The sequence below is a fragment of the Apodemus sylvaticus genome, chromosome 10 (genome assembly GCF_947179515.1).
Source record: "Apodemus sylvaticus chromosome 10, mApoSyl1.1, whole genome shotgun sequence".
NCBI lineage: Eukaryota > Metazoa > Chordata > Mammalia > Rodentia > Muridae > Apodemus > Apodemus sylvaticus.
The window spans coordinates 45842914-45863814 of NC_067481.1; the positions used below are offsets into that span (position 1 = coordinate 45842914).

The 20901-nt window shown below is 48.9% G+C and overlaps 1 protein-coding gene across 1 annotated transcript; it reads left to right on the forward strand.

Moving 5' to 3' along the window:
• Positions 1–1231: 1231 nt before the first annotated feature.
• Positions 1232–14592, forward strand: Pipox (pipecolic acid and sarcosine oxidase). Its single transcript, XM_052196852.1, has 8 exons — positions 1232–1422; positions 2795–2943; positions 10710–10923; positions 11454–11636; positions 12109–12255; positions 12589–12747; positions 13475–13550; positions 13804–14592. Exons 1-8 carry the CDS (start codon positions 1309–1311, stop codon positions 13932–13934), a joined length of 1173 nt encoding a protein of 390 aa, XP_052052812.1. The 5' UTR covers positions 1232–1308; the 3' UTR covers positions 13935–14592.
• Positions 14593–20901: the final 6309 nt, after the last annotated feature.

Consider the following 20901-nt stretch of genomic DNA (forward strand, 5'->3'; position numbering starts at 1 on the left):
TCTCTCTCTCACACACACACACACACACACACACACACAGTAGCTGGACTTGTAACAGGGTGGTTCAGGGTCTAACAATGAGTTCCTTAAGGCAAGAAGGGGATGTTATCCAAAGGCATGGTTCAGAAAAGAGGTTGGCAGTCACTGTATTCTATTGGGCAAGCATGTGATGGGAAGACTGACAGAGATCTTTAATCTGCCAAAAAATGAGGATAAAAATACACACACACACACACAAACCTGGAGCATTTAATGAGATAATGTATTCAGAGGCAGATTTACCAGGAAGCTAATAAAACTTCAGCCATGGGGCTCCCTAATTGAGCGGTCTCTTCGAAGTCCTGCCATCTAATTTTGCATGACTAATTTTTTCTTTTCTTCTCTTTTATTTTTAGTGCTGGGTATTGAACCCAGGACCTTGAACATGCCAAACACAAAAGTCTACCGCTGAGCTATGCCTCCAAGCCCTCTTTCCTTTTATCTTAAAATGGACCCCAAAATTGTATAAGAATCAGGACCTGCCAACCCTGGCTCTGTCCCCAGTGCCTGTAACAATACCCATTGAGCCTGCTGCCTGGCACAGAAGACTTTTCTACACATGGCCCCTATGTGCGCTGGGCTGGTGCCTGGCTCCCTGTGTGCCTGAGGGCAGGGATCTTCCTCTCCCTGTCCTCTCCTGCTTTTTTTTTCCCCTAGGACCATTTATTCTCCTTTTTCAACATGAAAGAAAAACACACTGAGAATGATTTCATAATCACAAAACTGCCCTCCCAGTTGGCCCCTGCGTCTACCCCCTGACCTCACCACCCACCAGGGAGGAGGGCCAAACCCTGGGCATCCTGCCAAGTTCTTAGCTGGCCCAGTAGATCTCTGGAGGAAATCAAGCTGCAGAGAGGAAAGCCAGCAGGGGGAGGCAGCATTCCCGGGGCCCAGCTTGGTCTAGGAGGCATTGAAATTCCGGGGCCGAAGTCCTGAGACAAAGATCATAATGAGACAGGAAGGTGGCATGGGAAGGCGCCCATTTGCATGACAATAATTGAGCCAAGAATAGCAAACTAGAGGGATACAAGGGTGAAGCTGGCAGCTGAGCTGGGCGAAACCTCACAAATCAGTCTACCCAGCTCTGCTCTGCAGGGGGAGGCGGAGGCTGAGCCCTGTGCCAGGCTTTTTGGGGGAGGGAAAGAAAGACAAGGACGAAGGCCCCAAGGGATTGTGGGAACTCTAGCTTAGCTGGACTTTGCCTTCCTCCTCCCTCTCTAGCCTGGAGGTGCCTTTGTCTGCCTTCTCCTCCGTGGGCTTGGTGGCGTCATGGCTGCTCAGACAGATCTCTGGGATGCTATTGTGATTGGAGCAGGCATCCAGGGCTGCTTTACCGCGTACCACCTGGTCAAGCACTCCAAGAGGGTCCTGCTGCTGGAGCAGGTACACTGTGCCTTCTGCCCTTCTTCTGTGTAAGACTGTCCCCTCCTCTCTCCTCTCCTAGGGAGGGCTTTCCGGAACTTTCAGGCTGTGCGTGAAGCCAAATGGCCAGGCATCAGGAATTCTGTGCACTTTGTAGCTTTGTAGCCACTTCATGTGGATCTTGACGATTCAAAAACAATTCCCACCCTCAAATCCACGTGAGGTTTCTTGGTATATTCTTTCCAAGCCTCTTAGTTCTTGCCCCGGATCAAGACGTGTCCCACCTCTTTTCATTCTTGCTATTCTGTCTTGTCTTTGCCCAAATGGTTGATACAACCAGAAAAAGAATCAGTTCTGCTCTGGGTAACCTTAAATAAAGACAGTTTTGCCTAGAGGCAAAGGCTGATGTACCAGCTTTGCAGGAAGCTGTGTTTTCTCAGCGTTCCTTCCAGAACCTAGCAGGAGCTGCTGTTGATTCTGCCACCTTTGGGTAACAGCGGCCTCCTCACTTGATGCACGGGAACTAAGACACAGGTCTCTTTACCTTAAAGGAAAAGTGGTCACATGACTTCTGCGAATGAGGGTGTCACTGGGACCCTGCAGGGCCCCTCAGGGGTGGGACCCCAGTGACTTCTTCCTTTCCATTCTGCCTGTAGCTCTCCAAGCTGGTTACCACTTCCTGGGAATTGTCCTCAGTTCCTGTTTTCCCAAAGCCCAAAGGATTCCTGTTACAACCTGCAGGAAATCCTCCATTTTGTTTCACCCCGCCCCCAATCCCAAGATTGCTCCCTTATCCTGAGTACCTGAAGGCTCAGTGAGATGACATCCTTTTCCTGATCCGTAAAACCCAGGGGCTAGATTTGCATAATCTGGAAGGTTCTTTTCCAACTCTGCTTTTCTAGGCATCTAAGCGGGGTGTGAATACAGTGGAATAATAGAAGGTTATTAACGGGTGGGTGGCTGCGAGGGCTATTTACAAAAGGAAAAACTTAGTCAGTGCTGAGATACTACTGACAACCCGAATGTCTGGCCAGTCAGTGGGCTGCAGAGAGACCTGAAAGGATTATATGGAAATATTTGAAAATATCTAGGCCTGGTGACCAGAGCCTGAAAATCCCAGTCGCTCAGGAGACTGATGCAGAGGGCTTGCCAGTTTAAGGCCTGTTTGGGCTACATAACAAGACAATGTCTCAAATAAGAAATAAAAAGAGGTCTAGGGTGATAGTTCATCTGCAGGGCACCTTCTTGCCTAGTGTGTGCAAGACCAGAAGTTCAATACCCAGGACCAGAAAGGAAGGAACCATTTAAAGCCTGAGATGGCTCCGAAAGAACAAAGGGAAGGCTGAGCCAGAGGGCAGTGGCTTCTATTGTCTTTCTTGTCCCCTGCTTCTAGTTCTTTCTTCCCCATTCCCGAGGAAGCTCACACGGGCAGAGCCGAATAATCAGAAAGGCTTATCCAGAGGACTTCTACACAAGGATGATGGAAGAATGTTATCAGACATGGGCCCAGCTGGAGCGTGAAGCTGGAACCCAATTGCACAGGTGGGCAAGGGAGGAAGACCGCAGGGGATCGGCCCCTCCAGGTGCTTTGAATGTGTAAGGTGTGAACCTGAAATGCAACTGGAGGGACATAAGCCCAGGAGGGAGGCGCCAGTCATGTGCAGGCCTTCCGCTCACTGTCATTGTTCCTTCACTGATGCTGCTAGCTCTGAGTTCCAGGCCTGGTTAGACCCTGTGTCCAAGGCTCATACAGGTTGTATTCTGAAAACCATGGATGGGATCTAGAGCAGGCCTGTAGAGAGCCTTCCTGAGTCATCTTATAGGGCCTGGGCCAAAATCTATACTCTTACTCATGTCCTAACTTAAAAAAATTTATGTATATGTGTATGGATGTTTGTATGTGCAACTACATGTGTGCCTGGTGCCTGGTGCCCAGAGAAGTCAAAAGAGTATCAGACCTTGGAACTGAACTTACAGACAGTTACAGCTGCCGTGTGGGTACTGGGCATTGAACCTGAATTGTCTGCAAGAACAACAAATACTCTTAACCACTGAGCCATCCTAGTACCCCATCTTTTCATGTTTTGCTCTCACTCCCACAACAACCCTACAAATGCATTTTGTTAATACACTATCCCCTGGAAACAGAATGAGGCTGTTCCAAGGGCTAGACTGTTGGCCAGGAAGTGACCCTGGGCAGCTCCCTGTTGCCCTGTGGTTCTCTCCAAACCTTAGGGTTCCTCTGACAACGGAAGCAGAAACCACTCCTGCATCCCCTTTTACTCCTCTGAACTCTTAACTGAACCTCCTTTACATAACCCTGGCTCTGCCCTACAGGGTGGCAGTTATTTTAATGGCTGTGAACCAAGAGGTTACTGTTCTGTTACGAAAACACCATTAACTTAAGAACAAAGTGAAATCCATTATGCAAATACAGCCAGGGCAGCTAATTAAGGATTTATTCAGAGACAGCTAATACACCCAGCACCCAAATAAAGGAGAATGTCTTTCTGAGGAGTGACCTGGCAAAGGGACCCTTCTCTGGCTGTGAGTACTACTGAGCATAAGGCAGGAGAAGGGCCTGAGCCTTGAAGGGCAGAAGTCTGTCCAGCAAGTGTCAACAGATAGGCAACCAAGAGATGTCTGGTGTCCCACAGTTAGGGTTTACTTCCTGACTCAACTCTTACCAGCTATGTGGTTGGAATCTCTGTGCCTCCTAGGGATTTTTGAAAGTTAAATAAGACTTTTTAAATACTCGGCACAGTGCTCGTACCTTCTAGTCCTGGAGGTCTCTCCCTGCTATCCTGGGTCTGTTGGGCTACAGAGGGGGAAGATCAAGAGGAAACAAGCGGGAAGCAACAAGGACATCGGGGATGTAGCTGAGCTGGTAGGGTGCTTGCCTCGCTTGCCTGAGGCCCTGGGTTTGATCTTCAGCATCCAGTGACAGTGGGTGTGGTGGTACACTCCTGTAATCCCAACACTTGGGAAGCAGAGGCAGGAGGAATGGTACAGTGATAGAAAGAGCTACCCAGACGTGAGATCCAGGATTTGGATGCCTGCATCCACGTAGTGTATCAGAATCCAGAGAGGTGAGGGACGCGTGTGGTCCAAGCATCTCGGGAAGGGCCACTCACTCCACGTGCACAGCTCGCCTACTTCGCTCCACAGATTTATTTTGTGTTTTAAAAGAATTATTCATTTTATGTATGTGGGTATACTGTCACTTCAGAAACACCAGAAGAGGGCACTAGATCCCATTACAGGTGGCTGTGAGCTATCATGTAGTTGCTGGGAATTGAACTCAGGACCTCCGGAAGAACAGCCAGTGCTAACCACTGAACCATATCTCCAGCCCCTGTTCCACAGTTTTATAAAAGCGAACAGAGAGGCTACTGAGGGTTAGGGTCTCCTCTCCTCTCCTCTCCTCTCTCTCCCTTCCCCCCTCTCTCCCTCTCCCTGTCCCTCTCCCTCTCCTTCTCTCTCTCTCTCTCTCTCTCTTTCTCTCCCTGTCTCTCTCTCTCTCCTGTAACCCTTCTTTCTCCTTTTCCTTCGGGTTGTTTTTACAAAGTCTCCTTGTGTTACCCAGGCTGGCCTCAAAGTTCTGGGTCCCATTGACCCTCAGTCTCTGGGGTGTTGGGGGCTGCAAGCGTGTACCACCACCAGCTGTGTAGCAGTCATAATGTATTACTGTAAATCACTGAATTACTACATTCTTGGTTTGAAACAGGGGTCAACAAACTTATTCTGTAAACCACACAGGAAGTATGTTAGGTTTCTCTGGCCATATGGTCTCTTGCAAATATTCAAGTCTCCCATTGTAGTGTGAACGCAGCCAAAGATACAAATAAATGAACCTGGATATATTCCAATAAAACTTTGTTTCTAAAAAAAAATTACTTTATTTCAAGACACTAAGATCTGAATTTCATGCTATTTCCTTGTGCTTTTTAAAGGTTTATTTTTACATTTTTTAAAAATGTATTTCTTGCCGGGCGGTGGTGGCGCACGCCTGTAATCCCAGCACTTGGAAGGCAGAGGCAGGCGGATTTCTGAGTTCAAGGCCAGCCTGGTCTACAGAGTGAGTTCCAGGACAGCCAGGGCTACACAGAGAAACCCTGTCTCAAAAATAAACAAACAAACAAAAAATGTATTTCTTTTTATCTTATGTGTTTTGAGTGTTTTGCCGGCGTAGATATGTGTACAGCTCATACATGCCTGCTGCCTTTGGAGGTACCAGAAGGAATTTGATCCTTGGAAATGGATTTACAGAGAGTTGTGAGCCGTGATGAGAACTGAGCCCAGATCTTCTGCAAGAGCAATAAGTGCTCTTAACAGTTGAGCCATCGCTCCCAGCCTATTTTAATTTTGTATATGTATGAGTATTTTATCTGCATATATGTACGTGTACCCTGTATTTGGTGCCCATGGAGGTCAGAAGCAGGTGTCATGTCCCCAAGAACTGGAGTTACAGACAGCTGTGGGCTGCCATATGGATGCTGGGAAGCAAGCCTGGGTCCTCTGGAAGAGCAGCCGGTTCTCTAGCCACTGAGCCGCCTGTCCACCTAGCCTCCTTTTAGAGACGAGGTTTTATTTGGTAGCTGCCCGCCCCCCCCCCCCCCCACACACACACACTAAGTAACCCAGACTGACTTGGAGCTCGAGCTCCCCCTGCTTCGCCTCTGGAACATCTTCTGGGCCTGAACGACCGCCCTGCTCAGTATTACTGTGTCTTGCAATAGTATTCTGCTTTAGATTTCTAAAAATCAACCATTTAAAAAATATAGAAACCATCTTAATTTGTGGATTTTAATAGACAAGAAGCTAGATTTGGTCCAAACTGGCTACGTTGCCAGTGCCTACCTCCAAACAAATTCAGGTCTCAGTAATCCCAGGTTTGAAAAGTGCTCCTGTGCGTTATGCCGCAGCCTGCATGAACAGAGTGCTCAGATGCCTCACAGCGCTAATTAAGAAAGATGGAGAGTAATGTGAATGTGCTTTAAAACCTTCAAAGCACGATAGAGTGCTAAGTATTATTATTGTCGTTGCTATTATTCTGTCATTAGCAACTCCTTTCTTATGGCTACCCTAATTTACTCATGTGTACCAGATTTTTTTTTTTTATTCCTTTTACTGAATAGGATGCAGTACAGATAGATCTTCCCACTCCCTGAATGGTATCTGAATACGATTTTCCACCTTTGGGCTGAATGCCATCCAAATTGCCTTAGCTTTGCTCTTAATTTTGATTTTCTAAATGATTTCATCATCTTTGTCGTTCTTGCTTCTCTCTGGATCTTTCTAGACACACCGGCATAATACCATAAGATAAATGATAGAAATGAGTGTATTTAATGTCATCTGATGATGATTTGAAAAACCGCAGAAACCTTTCTGAGCCGGCGGTGGGGGAGGTTGCCCAGTTCTTCTTCTGTTCCGTTTCCTGTGACAGCGCATACGAAACACGGGTGGGCTCGGGTTATTTGCATACATTCTGGGAACAGACAATGACATGTGTCGGATCATAAGGCCTGAGTCTTTTGTGATGTGTACAGCCGGCGTGCTGGTACAAACCGAAAAGCCAGGCTCTGAGGCCATCTCTTTTCTGCCCCGCCTTCTCCCTTTGAGTTCTACTATCCAGCTCCTGACCCGGGCTGCCCCTGCTTCGCTGACAATATCAGACAAGATCACAGCCGTAGGCAGTACAGCTGCTGGCAGAACCTGGTGGCCCCCTCCGCAGCTGCTGCTTCCAGTGCCTGCGAAGTGTCTGGCTTGTCAGCCACATCCTTCCCTAGAGCAATCTTTGTTAACCAATTCCACCTCGGCCCACTGAGCGGAAGATGAAACACAGGAAAGCTGTTCCCAAACCTACAAAGACAGCAGCCATCACCAAGGCCCTTCCCCAAGGTGGTGCTGGGAGCTGGCTCACCTGGCACTTTGAACTGGAGCACAGGGAAAGATGGCCAGAGCCCAGAGGGGAAGATGGAAGATTCGGGGAGAGTTGTCTGCTACTCCTAGCACCTCCCTGCTCTGCTCTCCCCGCTGACCCCAGCCCTATTTTAGTAACTGCTGGAGATTCCTGATCAATCACCAGCTCCTATGGTACATGGGCCACAGAGGCATCAGCAGTCCAGAGAGGTCTTCAGCGGCCTCTTCTCGGTGCTGAAATCTCACTTCAGCGGCCGTGAGGAAGGCTGTGAGGAAGACCGGGTCCACACCAGGGCTCGTGATTAAGGTGGTGGACATTCTGGGAGGTGGGAGTTGCAAACTTGCTAGTGTTTCCTGGTAACCCTAGAGTTTCAGTCCCTCCTCTCTAGACTAGCCCTGACTATTTGTTTCTTAGTCTTCCCCACTCTCTATAGAAAGACTTTTGTCCCTTTGTCCTTTTTTCTTAAACTTTGTAGCTTGGGTCTGAGCTAAAAAAAAAAAAAGAGGCGGGAAGGCCCCTTAGCACAGGCGTAAGAAACCGATACAGAATCAGTAGTCTATTTATTGGGATCCAGGAAAAACCATTAAGAAAATAAGCACTTAAATGCTTTTCAATCTGCCTGTGGAAGTCATCTGTCTTCATACCGGGGAAAGGCCCGGTCTCCAATCCTGGTTTTGATTGACTGATTTCCAATCTCTGAGCATTTCCCACAGGAGCCCCTCACCTGTCTCCCATAATGACAGGCCTTTGCATTTCCAGGCAGTGTTTTACATTTATTTCCGATTTGCTCATAATGGTCAAAAAAAAAAAAAAAAAAAAAACCTCTCTCCAATCCAAGGCATTTCTCCAACGGTGCGCTGTTTCCCTCAGGCCAAATAGCTCAGCTGTGATCCACGGAAAATGAGAATTTCCCAAACACATCTTTGGACTTGGGGAGGGTCCGGCATCATGGATTCAGATGGAAAATTTCCCACTGTTAGATCAATATCTGGGCTAAGAAATAAATGCCACAGGGGCAGAGAGCTGGAGCAAAATGATTACAATCGGCACAATTACATCCGGCAGAATCAGCTCCGTGACTACTAGGGTTGGGGAGCGCTGGCCTCATCCACCACAGGACGGCTGGGGAATTAGAACATCACTCAGCATTTCATAATTCGACAGATTTGCCCGTTGTCTTGGCACAAGTTCATTTTCCCCACACAATACGTCTCTGTAAATGGAGTTCTGTTGAAGGAAAGAAGGAAGGTAGGAAGGAAGGCCAGGGGGGAGAAGGCCAGCTCAGCCAGAGTACAGGAGAAACCAAGGCTGTGTTATTGCATGCAGAGCTTAAGAGACACTGCGATTTTTGGACCAGAGAGCTGACACGTGTCTGCTTAGGAGAGCTGTAAGTCATCTTTCCCACAATTCTGCTCAGCCTGGAGCCCATCAGGTGAAAGGGTTCAAGAACACCTGAGTGTGTACAGCAGTACACGCCTGAAATCCAACACTTGGGAGATGATGGGAGAAAGTCCCTTTCTAAAGAAAAAACAAAACAAAAAACACAGACAGACAGGGTATGGCTTGCCTAGTGACATTTATTTGCCTAGTGTACTGGAATCCCTGGGTTCCACCCCCAGCATCATAAACCAACTACAAAACACTGGGTGCTGCTTCTTTTCCTTTTAGAGATGCTGGGATTGGGATCCAGGCCCTGGCGCTTGGGTCTGAGCCAGGCAAATGCTCCACTGAGCTGCTCCCTCTAGCCTTTGGGGTGGCTTCCTAATTATCTTGCTGACCAAGAAGTTGACTAGGCAAGTTTTCATGACTTTAGGACTAATCTGAAGTCCTTTCGGGAGGCTACAGAAAGGAGCCTGGCTCCTGGCTGGGGATTCTGCCTCATCTAGCCTAAGCTGAGCTTTTGAAGAGGCAGAGCTGGCGTCACTATCTCACCATGAATGCCGGGTAGGCGGGGGCCATGGCGAATGGATTGGGCATGCTGCGCGGCTCTGTGTACTGACACCGGCCCCCAGGCCCACTGCATCCCTACCCCCTCCCACTCTTCCCTTTAATCCCCACGACCAGATAATGTGGGATTTGGAAGCATGTAATATCCGTGAGACTCCATTATAGGCTATTACGAGCTTTATATGCAGTACCTGGGGGATGCAGCAGACTGCCACTGGGCTGTGGAGCTGCTGAAGCCAAGGGAGAACACAGGAACCGTCCCAAGGGCCAGAGGCACCTTTCCATTGTTTAGATCGCTCCCCTCAAAAGGGACTTCTGGTCTATTATGGCAGAGGGGTAGGGAGCATCAAAGAGGAAGCATCAGAGGGAAATTGCTCTCTCCCTCGCAAAGTGAGACGGATGGAAGAAGTCTAGGGAGACTCTCTGAGTTTATTGCTGGAGCTCTGTGCACCAATCCATGTCTGTGCTCATGTATGATAATGACACAGTGTCTGCGTGACCTTCTGGAGCGCTGCGGGCTTGGCATCCCTGTCCTCTGTCCACTCAGTGTGAGTGGCAACCCCAGGCATCGTGACAACCACAAAACATCTCCTACTACCACTGACCTGAAGGGAGTCTTGGGTTTCAGAGGAGGAATTTGGGCCCTGGAGTAGTGAGTCACCAGTCAAAGTCACACCAAGGTGACACCCGGATTAGAAGCAGAGCCAGATCTTCTTTTCCCTGAAATAAGGAGAAGCAATGAGGCAGGCCGGCAAATGCGCAAGGTCAAAGCAGTGTAGGAAGGGAGAGGGACAGGGGTGGGGTGGGGTGGGGAGGAGCCAGAAAGATGACCCGCACCACACCGCACGTTAAGAACGCATACTGTTCCTTCAGACCCCTTGGGTCCCATTCCCAGCAACCATGTTGGGTGGTTCACAGCTGCCTGTATCCCAGCTCCTGGGGATCTGACACCTCTAGCTTCTGTAGGCCCTTGCACTCATGTGCATACACACACACACACAATTTAATAAACATATTATAAAAATAAATCTTTGCAAAGTAAAGTGGGGGGGGGGAGAGAAATGGGAGGGGGCAGTGGTGGACCAGTGGAGAGCAGGTAAGGGATCACATCTCAGTGGACACCTGCTATTTTGTCTGGCATTTCCAAGGTATAAGAAAAGTCATGGGGACTTAGGACCTCTGCTGTCAAGAACAAGATAAAGGGATAAGCGACAGTGAGTGTCAGGGGAGACTTGGGAATGGTCTGGAAATCGGTTAGAAAATGCCAAGACTCCAAAATGGAGTCTAGATGGCTTTACTTCTGCTCTGAACATTAGACAGAGCTGCAACTGCTGTAGACATGGGTCCCTCAATGAGGAATGGGACTAGGTGGCCAGGGCATGACAAATCCCTTCACCCATCTGGCTTTTTTTTTTTTTTTTTTTTTTTGAAACAGGCAGACTGAGCTCTTGTTTCTGGGAATGAAGGAAAATCCGGAATTAAAGACAATCCAGGCCACTCTGTCTAGGCAGGGGATTGACCACGAGTGTCTTTCGTCAGTGGATTTAAAGCAACGCTTTCCAAACATTCAGTTCACCAGGGGAGAAGTGGGGCTCTTGGACAAGACTGGAGGTGTTCTCTATGCAGACAAGGCCCTCAGGGCCCTCCAGGTGAGGCTGCGCTGCCCTGGGGCAATGCAAATCCTTGCTCTGGGCATGCTGGCCCCTAGTCAGTAGAAAAGTCTTGACTTTGCTCCTAATGCTTTTTTAAAAAAATATTTATTTATTTTATGCACATGAATACACAGTAGCTGTCTTCAGACACACACCAGAAGAGGGCATCAGATCCCATTATAGATGGTTGTGAGCTGCCATGTGGTTGCTGGGAATTGAACTCAGGACCTGTGGAAAAGCAGTTAGTGTTCTTAACTGTTGAGCCATATCTCCAGCCCCCATGGTCCTGATTTTTAAGACAAAGCTCTGTCTCTCTCTGTCTCTCTGTCTCTCTGTCTCTCTCTGTCTCTCTGTCTCTCTGTCTCTCTCTCTCTCAGCACACCTGCTGGTGGCCTCTTTGTCAACCCTGAAGGGCGGGACTCGAGTCTGCATTCTTGTCTGCACTAGGTGACAGGCTCTTGGTCTCCCAGGCTGAACCATATACACAGCTAACTCATCTCTCTCTTCTCTCGTCCCTGACCTCTCAGCATATTGTTTGCCAGCTAGGAGGCACAGTGTGTGATGGAGAGAAGGTAGTGGAGATAAGACCTGGTCTACCCGTCACAGTGAGAACCACCTCGAAGAGCTACCAAGCCAACAGCTTGGTCATCACTGCTGGTCCCTGGACCAACCGGGTTCTTCATCCCCTGGGGATTGAGTTGCCTCTCCAGGTAGGATGAGCTGGAGACCGGAGGGTCAGCAATTAAGAGGAGAAATCGGGGCACCAGCCAGACTTGACTTTGAGCCGCTTCCTAGCAGTCAACGTTGGGCAAATTAGTTCACCTCATTAAGCATCAGTTTTACCGATATGGGAAATAGCAGCTACCTCAAAAGGCTATTGGTGAATTAAACTGTCTGGTGTTATACACCAGAACCTCCAGGAGATAGCCAGACTTACAGCCCTGTATCAACTCCCGAAAAGCTGGTAAAGTCTGGCTGGGGTGTGGCTGTGGGAGACAACTGAGGTTTGGAACTCTTTGTCAAGTATAATGTATATTATATGTACATGACATATGTACATGACGAGAGAACTAGGTAAAACAGGTTGGACATGAAAGGGCCACAGGACCCTACCCGGCCCTGCTGTCGTTATCTGTAGAGCTCCATGGCTTCCCCTTATCTCCATCTCCCTCCTGCTTCAAGACCCTTAGGATCAATGTGTGCTACTGGCGAGAGAAGGTCCCTGGGAGCTACAGTGTATCACAAGCCTTCCCATGCATCCTGAGTCTGGATCTGGCCCCCCACCACATCTATGGACTGCCAGCGTCAGAGTACCCAGGGCTGATGAAGGTAAGGAGGAAATGCTAAGAAAGCACTGGATTACTGAGTGCCCATGGAGGTCTCGGTATCCGCTCTAACATCCCTCTGTAGGACCCTCATGGAGTCTGCCTCACTCTTGGCCATCTGCAGCATAAGCTCTTAAACACAGGGCGGGTCTGGAGATGAGGGCTAGGTGACTTTAGGTGCTAATAATAGCTAGCACATGCCAGGATTGGGGATTGGGATGATGGGTGGACACAAACTGTATCCAAACCCACCCCTCACCAGCTGGTACGCCCGGAAAGTCAGCTCTACAGCTCATGCTCATCCAATGAATGTGTGTGTGTGTGTGTGTGTGTGCAGATCTGCTATCACCATGGTGACAATGTGGACCCAGAGGAGCGGGACTGCCCCAAAACCTTCTCAGACGGCCAAGACGTTCAGATTCTATGCCACTTTGTCAGAGATCATTTACCAGGCCTGCGGCCGGAGCCAGACATCATGGAGCGCTGCATGTACACGGTAAGTGGGCCGCTCCAATCTGCAAAACGGGGGAGTTGGGGGTGGGGTAGAGATAGACAGATCCCAGGCTGGCCAGGGCTGATTCCATTTGACCTCTGACCCAGTGTGTGACTTTCAACTAGCCAGCTAATTCCTGTGGATTGGTTCACCTCTGTGAACCAGAGAGGGGCCTGTTAAAGATTATTCATATTCCTTTTTATTAGGCGGTGAGGCTTTTGCCTGGCAGTCCTTTCCTAAATTTCCCAGAAGAGCTCTAAAACAGTTCTTGGCAAGATGTTCCCAGTTGAGCAGGCCTTGGGGACGAAGAGAAGAGACAGATGCCACCAGGCCCGAGGCATCTTGGCTAAAGTTAGTTCTCAAAGATGACTACCTACAGTGTCTGTGCACAGTAGGGGAGTGGCAGCCTTTCGGTGAGAACAGAGGGGGTTGGGCAAGCAAAGAGTAGACCTCAGCCCCATCCCGTCTCTCTTGAAAGAGTCCAAGCCGGGCGGTGGTAGTGCACGCCTGTAATCCCAGCACTCTGGAAGGCAGAGGCAGGCGGATTTCTGAGTTTGAGTCCAGCCTGGTCTACAGAGTGAGTTCTAGGACAGCCAGGGCTATACAGAGAAACCCTGTCTAGAAAAAACCAAATCCACCCCCACCCGCCCCCCAAAAAAGAAAGAGTCCAAAACCAGAGTCTATAGTTCCTACCTGTCTTCAGAGGACACAGGTGTGACTTTCCTTCTAGAATACCCCCGATGAACACTTTATTCTTGATTGCCACCCAAAGTACGACAACATCGTCATTGGCGCTGGATTCTCTGGTGAGTCTGAGAATAGGCATGTGGGTACCAGATAGAGGGGGATCCTGCGTACTTTAGCTGAAGGCTGGACACTGGGTGAATTGGGAGGGTAGGTAGAAAAAAAAAGAGGGGGTACTTATGGCAGGTGTCAATTTCTGGCTTTGGGATGAGACCGTGAGAAGAGGTAGTCCTGTCAGTGCAGGGAGGGAACTTTTCTAGAGCCCAGAGTCTGTACTTGAAGAAACATGACACAATCTCCTCCTCCTCCTCACAGGACATGGATTCAAGTTGTCCCCTGTTGTGGGGAAGATCCTCTATGAGCTAAGCATGAAATTACCACCATCCTATGACTTGACTCCGTTTCGAATAAGCCGCTTCTCTACGATGAGCAAAACCCACCTTTGACCCCAGCTGACTCTCCTGGGCAGGAAAGCCTCCCTCCCAGGGAAGACTTCTAGGAAAAGGATGTGGCCTTGACAAGTTTCTTTTCCTCTTGTTTCAGTGGAATCTCCCGTAAACAGCAAATGATTGAACCTCTGTCCCCAATCAGCATCCCAAGTCTATTTCATTTCTCCTTCCCAGAACGTCAGCCGAATGCACCATCACAGAACAGCAAGGGGCTTTAAGATGGATGTCTGGATGGGGAGGGGCTGGAGACAGGCTCCGTAGACTAAGGGACTCCTTTAAATTTCTCTTTGCTGGGACATCGGATGAACTTGAGATTGCCTTGACTAAATCTTCTCAGGGGAATGCAAAACAGATGATCTTTTATAAACCACTGATACCTTTGGGGTTTCTTTGCCAAAAATTTAAGCCAGCCACCATCACCAGCTCCCGTGAAATCTCACCTCTAATAAATAAACATCTGCCAGGGGGAAAAAAGTTGCTGAGGGCCGGAGAGATGGCTCAGTGGTTAAGAGCACTGACTGCTCTTCCAGAGGTCCTGAGTTCAATTTCCAGCAACCACATGGTGGCTCACATCCATCCGTAATGAGATCTGACGCCCTCTTCTGGTGTGTCTGAAGACATATAAGTAAAATAAATCTAAAAAAAAAAAATGTTGCTGAGAAAAATAAACAAAAACCTGGATTGCATAATGTCTGCGATAGTCTTTATTTTCTACATAACCCCATTCCTTATCAGCTCTATTATCTAAATTGGTACCACAGAGTCTGTTACCCCGTGGAATCCATGGAGTCCCTGACCCTTCGATGCACGGGGTCCTCTGCTTTGTCTCCTCCTCACCTTCTCTCCGGGTCGGGAAAGGAGCTTAGCTCCCGACTCTCTCTCATTAAGGTGTATTGTCAGGTCCTTATGAAGACAGAACTGTTATACCAGAAAGAAATCGAGAGACACACTCGCTTAGAAACCCCGTTCAATGTTTGAATGTTAAATGTGCCATTTTATTATCATTAGGAGTGCTCCCACTTAATGAAACAGCATTAGCACCGAGTCGGCTGGCCTCCTTGCACTAATTGCTTTGGAAGAGAATGGGGCTTGTAACTACCCCTGGTGGGTGGCGGGGTGAGGGGTGTGAACACAGACTCAGGCAAGGCTGATGTGCTTAGAGCAGTGGTTCTCAACCTTCCTGATGCTATAACCCTTTAACACAGTTCCTTGTGTTGTGGTGACCCCCCCCCCAACCATAACATTATATTTGTTGCTACTTCATAACTGTGACTTTGCTACTTAGGAATCATAATGTAAATATCTGATATTTGACCTCCAACGGGGTCACAACCCATGGATTGAGAACCACCCGCTTAGATGATACCCAAAAGCCAGGGGTGGGAGACCTCTATATAGAGCCAGCATCATCCCAGAGAACAGGATCTCACGAGTTCTGGGGAGAGAGAAGCTGATGTGACGGGCAGGAGGAAGGCAGGGAACATGAACAATAGGAAGGAAATGTTCCCAAAGAAATACACCACAAAGGAAATTACTCTACCTCGCTTAGTCCTTTAAGGCCCAGAGACATGTGTTAGCTCGGTCTGACTTCTCCAGTGAGGTCCAAAAGCCACCTAGCTGATCCTGTCAGCCCCATGCCAAGTCTTTTTTGGGGGCAACTTCAGTTGGTTCTCTCAGATACTCAGTCTCCATAAGATGATAGTAATAATACTGACTGACCATACAGAGGTGTGTGGGGACCAAACATTACCCACTCACTCATCTGTACATAGATACTAATTTGGTTTCTTCAATGTGTGGGGTGCTGTGTGGATGCAACTGTGACTTTTAACTGTCAACTTGAAACAACCTGGAATCATCTGGGACGAGACCCTTAATGAGGAAGTCCCTAGACTAGCCTGTGGGCTTGCCTGTGAGGGATTGCCTAGTGCTAACTGACTTGGGAGGACCCCGCCCTCTGGAGGCCTTATCCCCCAGGTGGGGCCCCTATAGTCTATAAGGGTAGGAAAGGTGTTGGACAGGCAAACAGAGACATAGGTTTATTCTCTCTTTGCTCTTGACTGTAGACGTGATACTTTAAGTCTCTGCCTTGACTTCCCTACAATAATGGGCTCCAATCTGGACTTGTAAGCCAAATAAACCCCTTTCTTCCCTAAATTGCTTTTTTTCCCCAGGATATTTGTCACAGCAATAGAAAAGAAACTAAGACAATCAGTAAACACACAGAGGAAATCCCTGTTCTAAAACAGCAGAGTGAGCTTGTCTTGGTTGGTTAGGGGTTTCTGCTGCTGAGATAAAGCACCGTGACCACAAACAACTTGGGGAGGAAAGGGTTTCTTTCAGCTTACAACTATCAAGTCATGCTCTGTGGCTAAGGGAAGTCAGGCAGGAACTCAAACAAGGGGCGCACCTGGAGTCCTGAGCGGATGCTGAGGCAGTGGAGGGGTGCTGCTTCTGCCTCACTCCTGGCTGGCTCAGCTTGCTTTCTTATAAGTACCCAGACCACCAGCCCAGGGGTGTCACCATTCACAACGGACTGGGTCCTCCTCATCAGTCGCTAACTAAGAAAACACCCTACAGGCTTTCTGAAGCCTGATCTTCTGAAGGCATTTTCCCAGTTCCTCCCAAATGAGTCTAGCTTATGTCAAGTTGACATAAAACTAGCCGGCATGAGGGCCTCAAAAAAAAAAAATTAGAAAGAAAAAAATAGTCCATGATTTGGTAGTTCTGCTTCTGGGTATATATTTCCAAAAGACTTGAACCTAGGGTCTCAAAAAAAGAAATCTATATATCCATGGTTATAGCACCATTATTCACAATGGCCAAAAGGCAGAAAAGGCCCAGATGTCCATTTACACATGAGTGGATGAACAAAATGTAGTCTGTGCATGTCATGGGATAGTAGTCAGTCTTGAAGAGATCCCTGACATGCGCTGTGTCATGGCTGAAATGAGCCCAGGCCAAGTGAGATTAAGCAGAGACAAAAGAACCAATACTGTGCGGTTCAGACCAGCGACCAGCGGTGAGAGCCAGAGAGTGTGGCTTGTGAGGAGCCAAGGGGAGGCTTTGTTTCTGGGTCCAGAGCCTTAGCTTTAGAGGATGAAAAGAGTTCTGGGAGTTGGTTACACAGCCGTGTGAATGTGTTTAATGCCATTGAGCTAACTACACACCTAAAATAGCTAAGATGATAAATGTTATCTGTATTCTGCCATGATTTCTAAAAATTCACGTTCTTATAGAGCTGATGGTGGTAGTGAGCAGACATGTAAGCAATGCATGCATGTATAAATTATAACACAAAAGAAGGTACATGCATGTAAATTATAACACATGAGAAGGTGGCTAGTGCTTTGGGGGACATCAGACTAGAGAAGGACAGGAAATTCTGGGAGGAGCTGAGGCTTCCCATGAGTGGCTCATCAAGGAAACACCATGCACTGGGTATCTACTAAAGAACAGTATGAAGTGCGGAGGCGATGTGACTCGTTTGCTAGAGCGTCTGCCTAGTATGCAGGAAGCCCCAGGTTCAGAACCCCAGCACCCCTTAAACCTGGCATGGCACACTCCTGTAATCTTAGCACTTAAGAGATGGAGTCAGGAGGACCAGAAGTTCAAGTTATGCTGGCTATAAGGGTGAACTTGAGGCCAGCCAGGTCCTGGGTGAAAAAGAAAAGGAACGAGCCACAAAGCAAGGGGGCATGAGGTGGGGCGTCAGATAGACCGGATGCTGAGAAGGGCCTGCACCCTGCGAGTGAGCTCAGCAACTCTCGTGCCTACAAAGCAGGCAAGAGCCGGTGGCTAAGGCGCATGCCCCTGCTCCGAGGCCCGCCGCCTGCCTTCTATTTCCTCTGCTTCCCAATCCTCCTCCCCCAGCCAGCTGCAGCTCCCCTTCCAAAATATCCAGCTTTATTCAGTTTGTCAGTGACAGCCAAAAGGGGAGACCGATGTCTTGCAGAAGCAGAGAAAGGACAACTGGGGGAGGCTACCAAACCCTTGCCTGAGCAGGCTTAGGCTTTACAAGAAGAGTCCCCATGCAAGCTACAACTGTGAGCGGGCCGGCCGGGCCGGCCGAGCTGGTGTGAGGGGATAACGGGGTGAAGCAGGGGTCAGGGAAGGAAGGCTGAGAACCCGCGGACTAAAGGACCACAAAGCCAGAGCCCGAGGCCCAGTGTGTTCAGGTGGGAGGAAGGGAGCTTTTCACAGTCGTGATTGGATGGGGTCACAGGAGAGGTGGCACAGGGAGGCTGGTCAGGAGAGGCTGGAGGACAGTGGGCGGGCCTCTGGAACAGCGGAGGATTTGCACAGCACTGCGTCATCTCATTGCTTTCCGTTTGCCTGAGCGCGGCCAGGCATCTCCTCGCGGGCAGCCCCTACATATCTTCAAGATGGAAGGAAATCAGAAGCAATTGTGAGGCACTAGGAGTCCCCAGGAGGGGCAGCTGGGGTCTGCACAGGCTGCAAGGGAGAGATAAGGGCAATGAAGGGAAAGAGGCCGGAGTGGTTGCCAACCAGACTGAGGAAAACAGAGGCAGGCTAAAAATAGACTGGGGCTATGCAGGGAGGAGAGCCAGGCCAGAAAAGGAGGGGGAGCCGAGGCGATCGATGCCGCTCGCTCCCCACTCTGACCCAATTCTTCATCTCTCAGCCTCACCAAATTGACAAATGAGGTCTTGGTGGGGAAAGACTGGCGCAGAGCGGGGAGAAGCCTCGGTGGTCTGACGGCGTGAGGAAAACAGGAGAGATGCAGTGTGGTCCGTACTGGTTCAACTCTTGCAAAGTTTGATATTACTGAACAGGCTTGAGAGTTTAAGGGATGTGAATCCAACCTGGAAGAGGCTCAACTGTCTGGAAAACCAAAACAGGGCAACCAGAGGAGCTGGCCTGGTGACTCTGGCTGGAAAATGACTCCAGGCATACCTGCATTTATTTCCCTCCTCGGGGAGAGTGGTTAAAGAGAATCAGGTTATTTCTCTGTTGGTCATTCTATGCAGCAAGAGGGATTTATATTAGACTTCAGGATATCGATCCCATTAGACAGAAATGTGAGACATTGAAGACACGGACATGAGCACTGTTAGAGCTCGCTCTGTGGGTATCCTTGGGCCTGGAGAAGCTCACCTAAAGACCAGGGCGTGTGACAGTTCCTCTGGAAAACCGTTGGGCTGAGAGGGCAATCTAGGATCCCTATTAACCTGCACCATTGGAATTGGGTTGCTAAGTGCAGGAAGGGAAACACAAGGTGGGTTGGATCTGTCGGCTGGGGTGGGGGTGGGAATGGGGGAGGGACGAGGGGCAGAATTCTATCACACAGGACCCGGTGACATTTGCATAACTTTGAATAATGAATAAGCCCAGCTCTGGGGTTTCTACTCTGCACCGCTCATCTGCATCTTTATTAAGCTTTATAAATGATTCAGCTCCCTACCCCTTCCCTCAGCCCTGCCCAGCCTGCCCCTAAAATGAGCATCAGGGTAGCTGATTGCTCATTATTTTAAGCTAGATTTGTTTCACCAACATCCAGTGAGGCATGGAGTGGGGGACGGGAGGGAGGAATGGATCCAAGCGTGAGCGGGTAGGGATCAGAAATGCAGAGGCAATTCCCAGAAAGCAAGTTCAAGGCCAGCTCCAAGCGGAGAGCAGGCACTCACAGACAAGAGCATACTTCTTTAAACCTGATGCTTCGGCCACCACCTTAAGACAGAGCCATTTCGTAGATTCTCTGAGATGTGCTGGGTTCAAATCCTGATCACATCCCTCCCTTTTCCACATCTGCTGTCAAATCCTCAGCAGGTCCTTGCTCTGCAGGCAGCCACCTGAACAGCCAAATGAGTAGAGCCCTCAGGGAAGTTCTCGCTTTTTCCTGAGGCAGGAATTTTGCTCAGAAGGGGCGGGTAAGGGGGGTCTGCTATCCTTGCAAGGCGAGAACCAGTGCTGAGCACATTAGGGAGAAAGAGACGGAGCACGAGCACCTGGTGAGAAGAGGAACCAGCGCACCTTAAAGGAGGCGCCTGAGGAGCCGCGCCCTCCCAGCGAGCCTGTCCATGCTGGCAGCCCTTGGAGCTGCTTGCTCTGCTGGCTGCGGCCTGGGAGACGGATGTATTGAACAGTCTTGATGGAAGGATCTCGCAGAAACCTCTGAGTGCTGGGAGCGCAGGGCATTTCTCAAGCCTGGTTGCACACGAAAACCACATGGAGAGCTTTTTAAAAAATGATGCTGGAGCCACACCCAAGACCAGTTAAATCGGAATCCCCCAGAGACAAGGCTGGGAATGCAACCTGTTTGTTTGTTTGTTTATATTTATTTTTTACGTACTTTAATCCAGTTTGAGTCTTGTTGTGAAATAAATCAACCTTTTTACTTTTTAATACTAGGGATTGGACTTAGGGTCCTACACACGCTAGTCAGATGATACACAGTGGAGCTGTACCCCACTCTTACTATTTCATCATGTGTGCATGCATATGCATGTGGGTGAAAGGCTTGCCGTGTGCAGAGGTCAGAAGGCCTTGGCTCTCTGTCCTCACCTTCTACCTTCTTCACCACTGTGTAGTACTCCAGGCTAGCTGGTCAGAGAGCCTCCTGGGATTGTTGTTGGAGCTCTGTACTATGAATCCAGCTTTTGCATGGGCTCTGGGAATCTGAACTCAGGTCCTCAGCTTACAAAGCAAGAGTTTTACGTACTGAGCCATCTCCTCAGCCCCCAGCCCCCTTTTAATTTTTAGGCAGAGACTCACTAAGTTGCTTTGGCTGGCCTTGAACTAATATTTTCCTCCCTCGGCTTCCTGAGTACTGGGGGTTACAGGCCTGATATCTGTTTTGTATAAAACGTGTATAAATATATGTAGAATTAAAACTATGTAATAGCATCAGGAAAATTTAAGCATGGACTGATTGTAGTAAAAAACTATTGATCTGTTTTCGAGTGTGATAAAAGTATTGTGATTATGCCTTTTCTAAGAGCCA

What these genes read in the sequence shown, in the direction of transcription:
- Pipox (XM_052196852.1), top strand. Translation starts at nt 1,309, where the DNA reads ATGGCTGCTCAGACAGATCTCTGGGATGCTATTGTGATTGGAGCAGGC. An exon ending in GCTGGAACCCAATTGCACAG is followed by an intron (nt 2,944 to 10,709) that starts GTGGGCAAGGGA and finishes TTTTTGAAACAG; the next exon opens with GCAGACTGAGCTCTTGTTTC. An exon ending in TGGAGCGCTGCATGTACACG is followed by an intron (nt 12,748 to 13,474) that starts GTAAGTGGGCCG and finishes CTTTCCTTCTAG; the next exon opens with AATACCCCCGATGAACACTT.